General features: G+C 36.8%; 1 protein-coding gene across 7 annotated transcripts in view; it reads right to left on the bottom strand.

Annotated features, from left to right (window-relative positions):
* Positions 1 to 15476, bottom strand: part of enox1 (ecto-NOX disulfide-thiol exchanger 1) — a 142579-nt gene that overhangs the window by 56207 nt on the left and 70896 nt on the right. For 4 of the 7 annotated variants that reach the window (XM_037976116.1, XM_017436167.3, XM_037976115.1 and 1 more), the window contains 3 exons: positions 4687 to 4832; positions 1667 to 1805; positions 1266 to 1403 (listed from right to left, as the gene is read on the bottom strand). In XM_037976116.1, the coding sequence (XP_037832044.1) occupies positions 1266 to 1403; positions 1667 to 1778 (250 nt within the window). In that variant the 5' untranslated portion in view covers positions 1779 to 1805; positions 4687 to 4832. The remainder of the gene's footprint in view (positions 1 to 1265; positions 1404 to 1666; positions 1806 to 4686; positions 4833 to 15476) is intronic. The other 3 variants (XM_017436171.3, XM_025010577.2, XM_037976117.1) reach the window with 2 other exon arrangements.

Raw genomic sequence — 15476 nt, forward strand, 5'->3', positions numbered from 1 at the left:
TTATTAAACCTTCCAAAAATAGACAGGCACTTCTTCTCCAAACAGTTGTAGAAGTTTCTGCTGTTTTGGATGCTATTTCAACCCCTTATAAGAAAGGTATCACAGTTAGACACTGAGGTAACAGCTGCAGAGATGTTCAGATGAACAGATTATTTTTCAGTTTTGTTAACTACAGATAATAACTTGCTATTGTAACTTGAACTGCACCTGAGGAGTTGGAGCTGACTGAGGAAAAGTACTGTGAATAGCTGGAGACACAGTAAGGTTATGGACATAAACTGAACACAAGGAAAATACAATAAAATCACAACAAAACAGCAAAGTAAACACTGAAAAACAAAAATCCTGACACCAAAAACCTGAGTATGAATAGCAACTCTAAACTGGGTGTTAGTGACAGCATGAATGGTTGTCTGTCTCATTTGTCTCTCTGTGTCCCTATGATGGACTGGAAACCTGTCCAAGTTGTACCCTGCCTTTTGCCAAATGACTGCTGGAGATAGGCACCAGCTCCATGTGACCCTGAAGAATAGTACATAAAGAAAACATGGATGGATGAATGACAAGGCAATAGAAACAACCTTGGCAGTAGTATGATGCAACCATGCATGATCTTCTAGTATAGTGGTGTCCAATCCTGGCCCTCGAGGGCCACTATCCTGTTAATCAACTATTGAGTCAAATAAAGTGCATTGGAGCAGTGAATTCTCTAAAACATTTAGGATAGTGGTCCTGGAGAACCAGGATTGGAAGTCGTTGTTCTAGTCCATAGTTTCATCCTGATGCAGTCAAAGAAAGTAATGGCAGGGAAAGGACATGCCCATTGGCAGGGTGTACATGGTAATCTCATCAGTGGTAGTCCTGCTCAAAAAAAGTGCACAGGAGAGCATCTCAGGGATGAAAAATATAGCAGGAAAATCTGTTTGGTAAAGACCAGGAGTGTGGCAGCATCACGGTTGCCTTCACACTGACAGAGGGTTTCCAAATTTGTAGTGATTCAACCACATTCCAACAGATAATGGAGAGCATATTGAGGTCATCATTCAATGTGAAGGGGATCTTAACAATACCATGGCATGGCAATTTCTTTTGCCATTCCAAAAAAATATTTATGTGTAAAGAATCCCTTCCTCTTCACGTAGATATCTATAGTAATGAATGATAAATAACAAAAAAGGAAAAAATATAACATTTTAGTTAAAAATAATTTGATGATCCAGCACACAAGGAAAAAGAAATGCTGAAAATTTGAGAGAAGACAGTACCTGAAACCAGTGGCTGCCCACTGATGCCGACCGGCATGATGCCCAGGTTGTTCATGGCCGTCGCCCATGGTCCATGATCCGTAACAGGAATGCTCAGGTGGTTCTGCTCAGAACCAAGACCGACTACACCATCAGCTGCTACAGCCAAAACAAACAAAATCTCACCAAACAAAGACTTATCAGACAAGGACTGACAGGATTTTGTTCTGAAAATGAACATTATCATAACGTTTTTAGCTAAAGTGTTGTTTGGAGTCTGTTGATAGGTTTATTCAGTTTAACCTGGAATAGTTTCTAAAAGTTCTCTCATGCTGTTTGGAGAACTGATAAATAGATGAAATGATGAGAACTGTTTTCTGAAAAACAAATTTTGTGAGCAGAGTTTAAGTTTGGTTGTGTACCGCTGGCCATAGCAGGTGGTCCTTTTCCCCTTTTCTCTGAAGTTCTATCATCAGATTGTTTCTTAGGCTGACAAAGGGATGGATCGACAGCTGGATGAACAGACAGGCTCATCCAGTCTGACCCACAGTCACAGCCTACCTGTGGAAGAGAGAGAAAAGGACAATAAAGAGTTAAAAATATGGCAAATTAATGCAGAAAAAATAACTCCTTTAGACTGCATGCAGGTGAGTCAGAGAACAATTCAAGCCCACTTTTAGGTAATCAAGAAGCAAAGGTACAGTAACAGCTGCCTTTCCAGCAGTAAATCCTGCCTCTTTGTTTGACTCCACCAGTTTGTGTGAGCTTGAAAATACTGATGGCTAACTGATTGAACATGTGCTTTGTATAGTAAACACTTTATTTAATAATCAAAACTGTAATTAATATTTTTTTCTTAAACCTTTGAGAAGGTGTCATGTGTAGAAAGGTTTGGAACCACTCTTTAAAAGGTAGAGTGATGATTTTAAATTATTTGCTTATGCTTTTACTTCTTTACTGTCTGTTGCATATTCTTTAATAAAGTTATTACCACCTCACACAGTACACAAAGAGTATGTCTTGATAGTACAATAAAACTATCAAAGCCACATAGCTCATTATTGTTGTTATTCTTTCTGCTGCTCCTTTCTACAGGGATTGCCACAGCAAACAAACTCACATGAAAGATTTGGCAATTGTTTTATGCCAGATGCCCGTCCTGACACAACCTGGGCTTGAACCTGCAGCCTCAAGATTACAAGATTGCAGCACTAAACTACCACAGCCCTAAAGCCACATAGTTCATCAGTCCTCTTAAAATTAAACTCTGTTTCTCCAAATCAAGGCCATTCAGAGATCTATCTACAACAGGTAAGATATTACCTATTTGGAAGCTTTCCACAAAGCACCAGTTTAAAATGCATAAAATACTCTTAAAACTTCTGGTTACATTTTCTATTTTATTTCCCAGAATATCTTATTTACCAGATAAAATTAGGTAACATCCAGAAGGAATTGATGCCTTTGTTGACAAGAAATACTAACTGGTTTCTGCTTCTAAGTGTCTCAATTAACATCCATGTGGGAGGTACACAGTGAAATCTGCACTGTGCTCTTTTGCGATTTACCTCATTGCTCTGGATTACTATTCACCCGCAACAATACAAGGACATTTAGCAAACAAGCAAGAATTATGTTTGAATGAATCAATGTACAAACATCCTCCAATCCTCTTCCTCCTTTTCACTAATCTAGCGTCACAGTTTGTAGGAGCATTTGAAACCAGAAGGCACTCAGACACAAGGAGCTCGAGAAATTAAAACTTACTTTATTTAAACAACAAAAAAAGAGGCTAATGTGGCAGCAAACTTACAAAAACAGCTCTGAAAGGACACAAAGAACCACAGGGAAGCCGGACTGCGGCCTGAAAGCCAATAATGATGGGAGGAGACTGACTGAAAATAAGTGGGAGATAGACTACAGGTGAGACAAACTGGGAATGAGGAACAGGTGAAGTGGGCTTGGTGGGCAGACTGGAAAAACACTGAGGACCAGACAACTAACTGAGGGCAGGTGAAAGAGGGCACAAATGAACACAGGGAAGCTGAAAGAATGAAAACACAAGTGAGTAATTAAAGACAGGAACCACAATACATAAAATAAGACTAACCATAAGATACAAAAGTAACAAAAACACAGATCCTAACATCTGTATGTTCATGTCAATATAAAAGTAGGATGTAATATTTCATGCAATTAGTGGTGTCAGTTTAAAGCATTTAAGCAAAGTGAAGATGGGGCTCAAAGGAACACAGCACATCTTATAAGCTCATATTGGATCTATTTGCAGTTGATATCAGTTTTTATTGGCCTATTGGCATCATTTTATATTATACCTCCTGGCACAGAAAAGCTAAAAAATTAAAATTCAATTCAATGTTTTTACTAAAACATGGTATTCTCTTCTGTGGAGGTTGACTATCAGGAGGAATCTTTTAGCATGCAGAACATGTTGCCTTCTCTCTGTCTCTGCTCACAGAGCAATCACCATTTTTTACTTGTGACACTCGGAAAACCAGCTGAGCCTCACAACACATCCTGCTTTAATTGAGACAGAACCACATTGATGAGTATTAATAACTACACACCACAATGTGTAGTTCATGTTCGACTTCAGTATGTAGGCTGACTGCTCTTGCTGCAGTAATGACTAATTATAAACTGATTAATGCAAAACGTAAAAAAAAAATTAAAATAAATTGTTGTAACTGCAGCCCTTAAAGCAGATTTTTTGTTGTTTATCAGCAAGTTTTTAAACGAATGAGGCGTCAATCAAATGCGTCTGCAGTCATAATTTAGTATACCATGTATACTGTACAGAACATTTACAACAGAAACTGAATGATCCTCACATAGAGAGAACAGAAAGGAACAGCTAAAGCAGGACGTAAAAATGAAACAAGATGTGAGGAAATGCTATTCCTTATACAGTAGAGGACAGAATAACCTCAACACATACACACACACACACCCCAATCCTGCCGGCAGAATTAGGTCCCAGGTGATCTGGATGAGGCAGAGTTTTTTGATGAGCTGAAGAGGCTGCTTGACTACACCACCACCACAGGAAGCTCATAATACATTTTGTGATCTATTAGTTTTTCTTCTGGCAGTTCCAAATTTTCTCCACAAACACATATTTAGATAGCGCTACATGTAGGTTTTATTACTCTGGTTGTTTCCTTTGTGTATTGCCCATTATTTTGTTTTCTAACTTAAAGCAAATGAAATAATTCAGAATCTGTCTTAAAAGTGAGAGCCAAAACCAGACATGGAGGCCAAGTAAAAAGTTAAGTGATTTTATTTACAAGAGTAAATGTGTAAACACTGTGAAAAGCAGCCAGGATGATCTGAAACGGCAAGGGGAGGAGCAAGGTGAGTCTCGGGTACAGAATTATTCTTGTTCGTAGTAATAATGTAGTGAGTAATCTTCCTTTCTTACAGGTTCGGCAAAAAGAGAGGCGTGGAGGAGAAGACGTGTCCACCGGAGATGGTCCAGGAAGAGGAGGATCCGGAATCCAAAACAACAGGTAAGTGCACCGTGATTTCCAGGCAAGCAGGTATTTACAAAGAACTGAGTAGCAAGTCCTGAGGCAAAGAGAGAAACAACAAGTAAAGGGTTAGCATAGCCGTGAGCTTTCAGGAACAGTGGTCTTAGGCTGAGATCCTGACCCATAAGGCACAATGCTCCAACAAAGTTCTGGAACCAGACAGGGACTTAAATACAGGTGTAGTTCATCAGGGTAACACGTTGCAGCTGTGGAAGAAGAGTTTCTGGCACCGCCAGCAGGGCGGAGACAGATACTCTGAATCCTTACAACAAGTCTTTGAACAGCCTCAGTCAGGAAAAAATTAAGTTTTGTTTTTGACTGAAAATATGAAACTGACAAAATAATCTAAAAAATACCATATTAATTTATGCAATTGCAATTTTTAAACTTTTAAATTATCATCAGTTTTATTATACACAATTATCCAGACAGAAATATTCTGAAATCTAAAAAAAGAATTGTTTATAACTTTTCCACAAAACCACACTTTAAACAAAACAGAACAATAATTTTAAAGCAGACACATTTTCATTCTATGATGGAAAAACCTCATGCCTGTATTAGAGAAATTGTACTTTGATTAGTCTGAATACTTCATAATGTTGGTTAATGCTAGTCAGGAATGCTAGTTTCATTGAAAATAGGACTGAAAGTTGATTGAAATGTTTCAAGATTTTTAAAATTTCACATCATGAGGGATAGGTTTGATTGAAGTGTGCAACACTCTAATTCACAGCTATGTGTTGTCTCTCGTCTCAAAACCAGGGTCCTCTTTAATTTTCACCAGCCAGAGACACCTTTCTTATCAGTATTTTACACCTCCTATGTAAACAAACAAACAAACAACAACAACATGAACATTTAACAAATAATGATACCCAAAAGACACATTAGGCTGCTGATCTGAGCAATTTGTGTAAACACAAGTTTGAGCCAAATATATCACATTGAAGCAAAACTTTTATACGTATGACAAGAGGTAGACCTGTTAAAGCCTCTCCCTGTGGTCTCTGTGAGCAGCACATCAGTTTGACACACACACACACACACACACACACACTTAATCCAGGTAAGAATGGTATGTTTAATGGGCTGCAGCAGACAGTTATTTAAAACCTACACAGATATAAACACCTGGAGCTACATACCGTCTGCTGAAACTATGTTTTTATTCAGCGCCTCACTTGTTCATCTGTCTAATCTGTCTAATTTTCTTTGTGGTGAAGATGTTTGCATGTGTTTGAGAATTTAATGTACCATCACAGACACGAGCACCGCCTCATCTCTGTTTCTCCCTGAATATCAATAAAGTGTGCTGAAGATTTGTATTATTGTGTTGTTCACTTCTCAGGCAACAGATTGAATGTCATTTGTTTTAGCCAATGATACAAACCTTACATGATAATTATACGAATTTTAGCTACGTAATCAATAGCTAAAACATATTGAATATAAAAGTTACAGAGCAAGTTGTATTTGCAAAAATGGGAACAAAATACAAAAGTCAATTTAAATAAGATTAAAAATATTCCACTAATACACGTTTAAAACCAGCAGCCAGAATCAGTTTCATACAATACAGCAAAAGTACTTCTGCAGTCAAATTAAATTGATTTCTGATTTTTATGCAAAATATTTTACCTTTTCTAAATTTGATGCTACTTTCATTCATTTCCCAGTGAGCATCTACCCTGATCCTTCTGCAGACATTACATGGAGCTCAAACTGTGCACCTTCACAAAATGCCCCCACTGGCTGTGTATGAAACAAAAAACACAGCTTCAGCTAAATGCGTACTTGTACCAGAGTCTGTGTAAACTGTGCTGAGGCTGAAGAATGGGATTTGCCAACCTGTTTTTAAATTGACAATGTAACAACCCGCACTAACAGGAACAATGACAACCATGTCATTTCATTCAGATTATGTTATTTTCAGAAGAGCAGGACTTCTTAAAATTGTATATTTTTGTATCAACTCAACTCAGCAAACACATTGTTAAGCATATTCTATAAGTTACATCGAATCCTAAACCTAACCAAACAATCTTATTATAATTTTTTTAGTCATGGGGGGGTTGTCATTCAGTGTGAAGGAAACCTACAACCTAACCAAGAAACAGAAACTGAACACAGAGTAAAAAAAAACCAATGTGTTTTTAAAAAAGAGATTGAAAAAACAATCCTTGTAGTAATGCATATCATTCATCACCTTGTATATCAAAGTTTAAAACAAAACTTTTGTGTGGTCTGTTAATGCACACAACATGTAATGGTGACTCTCAGCTACTACCACCCTAAACTCTACCTCAATATTTGTAAAATTTAGTTTTAGCTGATTTTGTGTTTGATAAGTTTGATTAGTTTGGTGGTCATCTTGAATGGGGTTGACTTCAAAATTGAATTAATAATATTTCTGAATGTTTTAATAAATTCTGTCCACTGGGTGATGATATCTATTTTGGTAACAGCCAGACAGACAAATGAGCTCAGACACAGGTAACTACGTAACTGCCTGCCTTTTATGCCAACAGGCCAAGCAAAACAGGTGTTATCCATCCACCAACAACTTTGTTTTCATGCAGTAAGATAAAGCTTCTGCTGAAATGTTCACTGTCTGGGTCTTAGGGCACCAATACTGGAATCTTAGACGCATACGTGGGTCTTAATACATCTAGTTTTGACTCCATAGTAAGTAAATGGGAAAGGTAGTCACATCTTTATTATTGATAACTATAACAGGTACTAAAACACTTTGTTTTAAAATTCTCATTTTAGCAAATATATTTTCCAGAATGTAAAACCGAGCTACCAGAGGGACCCTGTTTGGACACATGAAAGCAGTTTATGTATACAAAACATAGTTTCTGTGCTCTGTGTGTGTAAATACCACAGGTTGTTCTAACAGCTGAAACCATTTTGATTGCTCTCTTTTCCGGATAAGTCTTTGTTTCTCCATCCTTCTATCGCTTCTCTCCTCTGAGAGTTGACTGGACGAGGCCTAACTCCTCTGAGTGTTTCTGCTCACTTTCACGCAGCATGAAATATTCACAGCTAAACTCATGTCCTGTTAATTATTCATGAGCTTGGTTGATCTCTGAATCATTCAAACACAACAACACCAGGAGACACTCTCTCTCAAAACACTCATACCAGCACAATCACATTTGCATACAAACTAAAGCTCAGCTTGGTCAAAGAACATAAAAGAAAAGAAAACATAAAATATCTGGATTTGTTATAGCCCTTAATAATATAGCCCTTATCTCTACTGATTTATTAAGCCAGATCGCCATCAAGCCAAAACCACACTGAGAACACCACATTGTGACGCATTTTTGGAAGCTTGCGGCACTAAAACATATTGATACTGATTTCTGCTGGATGTTTCTCCATCTCAACAATTAATCTATCTTTCCTCATCAATTTTTACACTTTTGATATGAAGCAGAGTTACAACTAGAAAAGAGAAGAGCTGCCAAAAAAAGGAATGGAATAAGAATTGCTACAGGAACCCAGATGTCCACGCAGAAAGTAAGTTATACACATAAAATGCATTTTTTTCAGGATTGAAAGTAGAACAGTATTAAGAAATAATGCTGGATGCGTCAGTAGGCAGCTTACTATGGCCTGTACAGGTGTTGTAAACAAGAAATCATGTGGGCGTAATATTTGATGGGCATCATACATTGCCTGTGTGTTTTGCCCTTCACAACCTCTTCACAATTTATGATGACTTTGCAACACTTTCCGCAACCTGCTGAACCTATTAGAACAGTGGTGTTCAATCCTGGTCCTGAAAGACGATTATTTTTCATGTCTTAGATATTTCTCTGCTGTGACATATTTGAATGAATGAGTGATTAACAGGCTTCTGCAGAACTTAAAAACCTGCTGAAGAGCAGGGAAACAACTAAACATGCATTGTGAAAGAAATTGTGGCGCTGGTACATTCTTAGTAGTCACCAAATTGAAAGCTAAAACTTATGCAGAAATGTTTACTGTCTGGGTCTCAGGACACCAATACTTAATACATCTAGTTTTGACACAGAGAAAATTGGACAGTTAGTCACATCTTTAATATTGATGACATTAACAGGTACTAAAGGACTTTGTTTTAAAATTCTCATTTTGGCAAATATGTTTTCCAGAATGTAAAACTGAGTTACCAGAGCCAACCTGTTTGGACAAAAGCAATCATGGCGCTGCTAAGTCCTTAATAGTCAACAAATTGAAAATCTCTAACTACGCATGGGATAAAGCTATATAATGCACCAAAAATCACTTCATACTAGCACAATGAGGGCATGATGGGGGCCAGCAGGACCAGTCCTAGTTCAAAATTATCACAATCAAAGTGCATTAGTGTGTGTGGGCCCCATATCACAGATAAACTGCTACCTCATTCCCCCATGCTCTACTCAAGACCCTGATACACTGCCAAGATAATGATAAACCACCACAGCCTTGCTACAAAGTTTGGTGCATCTTCAAACCTTCCACAACCCATCTTTCTTGATCATTCATAATTTAGAGCCCAATTGTTCTTAGCATGCCACTGAAGACCTCATCAACACCCTGCAAAGACCATCCATGTTCTGGCTAATTTTTTCTAAAAAAAATTAGGGTTATTATCTAGTGTGAAGTGGCCTTAAACAGGCATCTGCCTGTAAGTTTGTCAAGTTAAGACTTATAATATCATAATTTGTTCAAGGTCAGCAAAGTTTAAACTGCAGTTAGAAATGTGCTTTATTTAGCTGGTTAAAGGCTAGCAGCTATTTACCAGGCCTCTATTTTTTTTAGCTGTTGTGCTCTTAAAGAAAAGGACCCATACATTTTTCATATTATTCAAATGTGAAAAGATGTCCTCTCCACATGTGAAGTTTATGTGGGGTTTTCTTGATGGATGTAGGGTCTAATAAAACATTAAACTGTTGTCATTGCAAGTTTTTTTCAAATTTAAAAAGAAGTGTTTCTTAGCCTAAGAAGGTTCTGACTTGGAAGGAACCATCTTATCAAGGAAGTGTCCTTGACTTTGCAAAGCAAAGCATCTATAAAGCAGATTCCTTAAGTTACTTAATAGCTGTTGGTCAATTACTTGTCAAATACTGATTAACTGGAGTGTAAACACAGCATAGTATGTTAAAATCAAACAGCTCAAAGGTGTTAAAGAACATCAAATTGTTAAGTCACAGTTATTACATAAATAAAGTAGCCTAAAAAATTTGAACTGGACAGTTTCAGAGTGCAAGCAGCTGGTTTGAGTTTCTGACTGGATGAAGCTTTAGACGATCACAGGGGAGTTCAAAGCTTGAGGGTTTTATCTCTGGAAAAATACAGACGTGAACTCAGAACATTCTCCTGAGATTCGGTGTAAATGATTGGACCACAGAATGACAGCACAAGGTTTCTCAGCAGAAGATGGTGTTTGCTCTAAGAGGGAAGTTTGGACTCACCTGCTGACATTGCAACACTCTCTGAAATAAATAGCACAAAACCAAATACAGATATTTAAGACTAAATAGATTTGCTGTGAAAACCTGGCAGCAATCAGTGCCGCTTTAATAACCAGTACTTAGAGGAAGCTGGAAATAATTTTCCCACAAAAACGGCCCTAAATGCTGCTGCAGAGTTTGAAGGAGCTCTGTATATTGACACATGTGTTTCCAGTCAGTCTCCACTGGATTTCAGGATGTCCATTTTTAAAAATTTGACCCATAAATCAGGATAAAAATGTCATGGTTTTCTGCCTTTTAGTGTTCCAGTTCTTTAAAATTGGTTCCACAAATTCCATCTGCTTTAAAAGTGTTACAGGAGTGTGGCAGTCAGCCCGGCTAAGGATCTGTAAATATTCACTCTTCAAAGACGCCCTGACATTCTCTTCCTAAAAAATACTGATTAAGAATTAGAACTGACACATATGGGTATAGTGTGACAAATAGTTTGACTGCCTCTTTCAAACAAAACAAACAAAATTATTTGAGAACATAAACATTAATTAAGAAACAATACGTAATTTCTTAAGCAGTTTCAGTTTTTTTAAGCTCTTTCAAAGAGTCCAAGAGTTGTGGCTAACAGAAGAAATGAAAGGGACTCTATGGGGCTTGTGATTTTTTTTAAATCTTTATATTACATGGCAAAAATGTTAGAGCACTTGACCAATGTGTTGCAATCAAGGATGATCTTCATCAAGGTCATCATCCTTGTCTGTTTCAGTTTGTTCAAAATCCTTGGATAATAACATTAGAGATGTATTACTTCACAAAAAAGATGCAGCTTTGGGCCAGGGAAGTGCAGGTGTATTCTGTCTAAATTCTGTCAGAACGTTCTTTGTTAACACCACCACTGAGTCTGAAACCATCTGAGTTTCAGTCATTAAGGTTTTTTTTTTGTTACCTCTAATTTTCTATTCTACTGAGAAAGAAAACTTTAGTAACATATGAACATAAAAACAGGCTGTTGTAAATACTTTAATTATTGAGTTTTTCTTCATATTGATCATTCCACACAGTCCAGTACAGTCCCACCCACTTTGGATATCTGTTTTTAATCAATGATGTCTGTCATTTCTCTGTTCCTTGTTTTTGACATTCAGTTTTTCAATGTATTCATCTTAGAGGGTAAAAACTCTAATCTATGGGCAGAGTACAGGGCCTGCCATTTCCACTGTGACTGGGACTCCCTCTTTACCCTTCAACTGAGAGACAGGGTCATGGCCCAGATATCAGTCAGCGCTCACTGCAGCAAATTACTTCTAATAAAGCCTTTCGAAAAGCTCCATTAACCACAGAGACGGAGAGAAAGCAGGAGAGGGAGATGGGCTGCAGCCGAGGCAGCAAATCCAATCAGCTCCAATCAAATCATTGTCCAGAGAAACAGGCAGGCTCAGAGCCAGTAATGATCACCAAGAGAAGGGGAGCATTTTGCATTTAACTCCTGAATGAGCCATCAGTGAATAAATGGTCAAAATAGAAAACATGTTGGTGGGTTTACAGTGGCTGTTCAAAGAGCCCAGATGGTTTCAGTAAACTCCCTTCTGACAAATCAGTGAGAGAGGACAAACATTTCTACCAACATTTCTACCAAACTAAGGAGCCAATTAAACAGATGATATAAAGAATATGTACTGTGTTTACACTGATACAGCTTGTACCAGTTAAACCACTTATATCAAGTAATTTAACAGTCAAACATTTGTTACTGTAAATAAATAAATAAACAACAATTGAAATAGAATCTAATTGGTATGCATCATTCTTTATGCTCTTCATTTCTGTGTTAAAGGCGTCCTTTTCTTTCATCAGTGTTATCTTTGGGCTGCACAGTGGTGCAGTAGGTTAACACTGCTTCTTCACAGCAAAAGGTCATAGGTTCAACTCATTGTAGGGCCTTTCTGTGACTTGAAATTGTCAAAAGAAGTGAATCTACACATGCATGGTTGTTCGTTTCATTTGTGCCTGTGTGGTTCTGTGGTGAACTGGCAACCGTCTTGCCCAATAACTGCTGGAGATGGATGCCAGCTCCCCACAACCCTGAACAGGAACAAGCAGGTAAAAAAATAGATGGATGGTATTATGTCTTGTTCAGGTTTCTACCCTATGATAAGATTCACAATTACAGTGTCAGAAACCTGAATTTAGCTGAAAAAAGGCTGCATAAGCAAAAAACTAATTAAAAGCTGACTGAGATCCACTGTATGGAGGCTGGGAACAGATCGAAGTGGAACGCTTATTTACAGTTGCGCATTTATCTGGGCTTACCAGACGCCATGTCTTTCCAATAGCATTATCTCATGACATCTTTGTTGATCCGTGTTGAAAAATGCACAGTAATGACACATCTGTTTGTAAATGTGCTGTTTCATCAGACCTGGAGGATTTGCTGCCTATAAGTGCTGAGTCATAAGGTTAAAAAGATTTGCTGTTTTGCAGTCATGGTCAGGGTTTCCTATCTCAGTAAGATTACGTGTTTAAACAAAAGTAAATACATTTATTTAGTCATTTTATTAGAGATCAAACCACAGTGAATATAAGAAGCAGTCTGACTCAACCTGTTAGAATGAGGCTCCATAAGCGCTGAATGCAAACTGTGGATATCTGAAACAATCACTGAAACCCGTAATTACCTGCAGCTTTATTCATTTGCCTACATCTGAAAGGCAAAAGGCAGGTGGTGTTTTTTTTCTTGTGTCTGTCTGATTGCTCATAAAATATTTGATTACTGGATGAATTTTAAAAACTTTCTCAAAGTAATTATTGAATATACTTTGACAAGTAATTGAATTTCAGAATCTACATGATTCAAAATGGTTGCCTAGAATAATCAACTGTAGAAAAGAACAAAAAAGGTTACAGCTTAGTCAGTTTTATAGATACTGAGGTAAAATTTGGTGTGGTGGTATTGTAGCTGAGTGTAATCCCCATCACACGCACCAAGACTGAGATCATGAATAATGCTATACTAAATGTTTGTCCAAAACAGCAATAAATGCTAATACAGCTATCATAATATCAGAGTTTTTGTTTAAAACTCTGATATGAAAGACGGAAGATGGTATGCATTCCTTTAAGAAAACATCTTTAATTAAATAATAACAATGGTCTTTAATAAAATAATGAAAAACATAAACAGGTAAATGTGTGGGTTTTCTTTTTTTCCAAAGAGTACAACTACACAGTCATGGCACTGGTGAGGCATTGAACAATTTGTAAAACAATTATTTCATATCAATATTTTATGAAAAAATAAGCTGCTTTTCATGTTTTTAGTTTTAATGTTTCCATAAATCAAAACATAAATTTCTGCCAATAATTATTAGAGAATTTTAGCTTCATTCCAATCATATCATCATTAGCCTTCACAACTGTTCATCAGCCTTTTAGATGAACCTCACTCTGCAGACTGCTAATGTACCTTTTAGGGTCAATGTGACACAGCTACATTACTGTGAACACTTCATGCATCTCAGTTACAGCACTGCAGCTCTTTACTTTACAAACCAATCCACCGTGGATTGCTTAAAATTCAGGCAATGCTCTTAGTGTGACTGCAGCTTGAGTTTTGAATCCATTTAATCCACTTAGTGCCTGAGGCACAGCTACAGGAGGGGGTCAAAAATAGCTGCCATATTTATAAAAAAGGGAGGGGGGGGGTAAAAAGATATGATAAATGAACACAATGTGATGTGTGAATGACTAATGGGAGCACATGGATGGACTTACCAATTAAGCAACATCAAAGTGTAACTATAAAGGCTTACTGGTTTTTTAATCAAATCAGACTGGAAGCATAATCTCAACGACAGTCTTTTGGCATCTTAATAAATCAGGTAAAATCTCAAAGACTAAAAGTGTATTTGGGTTTCTTACTAAAGTAATAAAATTCTTATCTTCACTTTGATGAAACCAATAACCCATTTAGTAAATTTATTGTATAAAAATAGATGATGTTAAAATAAAAAAGACTCATAACTTCAGTTTTAAAGACTGATGATTCTGCGTCGGTATGTAACGACAGACCAGTCACTATTTTACCTTGTATAACCAAAGTAATTGAAAGTCAAAGCAACTAATCAGTTTTCTGGATAAAATGAGCTTCTACCTTCAAAACAATTTGTGTTTCACTCAGTTTTTGTCCACAAAACTGGCTACGTATTATTTTACAAAGAGTACTGAAATATCTTGACAAAAATGCAATTGGAGCAATATTCTTGGACCTACAAAAGACCTTTGATACAATAAGTCATGAGATTCTCCTGCATAAACTTAGTTTAGTTTATCTCAAAAAGCTCTTTGTTGATACAGGTAATCTAAAACAATGAATAAACAAATAACACTGTGCCAAAGTTATTGGTATGAAATTAACATTTTAAAACTGCAAAAAAGGCATTCATAAGGTTCCATTACAGGAGTTCTGCTTTTTAGCCTGTATTTTGATAATTTACCTGAAAGTTGTAAAGATGTTTAGTTGTATGCATTTGATGCTGTCATAGATGTAACTGCAAAGACTCCACAACAGGCTGCAGAGGTACTGACATGTGTAAATAGTGGGCGTGTCACAATAGTTCAATTATCATGTTTTGGTCTGAACGTGTTTCACAATCCGACATAAGGTCTGTACTGATTTTATTGTTGTTACTGATCAGAAGAAAATTCAAAAAGCAAAAATATTTAGAATTTGTTTTGGATTCCCCTCTTGAATTTGAGAATATTAGAATTGTGTTTGCATTCTTAACTGCTTTTGTCTAATTATATTTGCCAGTAAAGGCTTCTTGGTTGTATCTGCATGCTGTCACATTTTTCTTATTGTGTTTGTTTCTTCCTATTTTTTTTTTGTTTGTTTCTTATGCTTAAAAACATGTATGTTCACACTGTTTTAGTGTTAACAAAAAGTAACCATATAGTATTATAACACTTATAAATAACAATAACAGTGGTGGACAATAAACTGTAAGGCTGAAACAATTAGAAAATTTAATTAAACCTGAAAAAGTACAAAAGATGGGACTCAGTTAAGAACTCAAGCTAACTCTATAATAATTAGCTACAGGCTGATTCAATCCGTGAGAGAGAGAGAGGTTTTGCATGCAAGGAGAAAATCTGAGCGCGAACACAAAGATTTGAGAGAGAAAAGAGAATATTTGAAAGCGAGCAGAAGTTTTGAGTGCAAGCGTTAAAGTTTTGAA

Source organism: Kryptolebias marmoratus, linkage group LG6, assembly GCF_001649575.2.
Source record: "Kryptolebias marmoratus isolate JLee-2015 linkage group LG6, ASM164957v2, whole genome shotgun sequence".
Classification (NCBI taxonomy): Eukaryota; Metazoa; Chordata; class Actinopteri; order Cyprinodontiformes; family Rivulidae; genus Kryptolebias; species Kryptolebias marmoratus.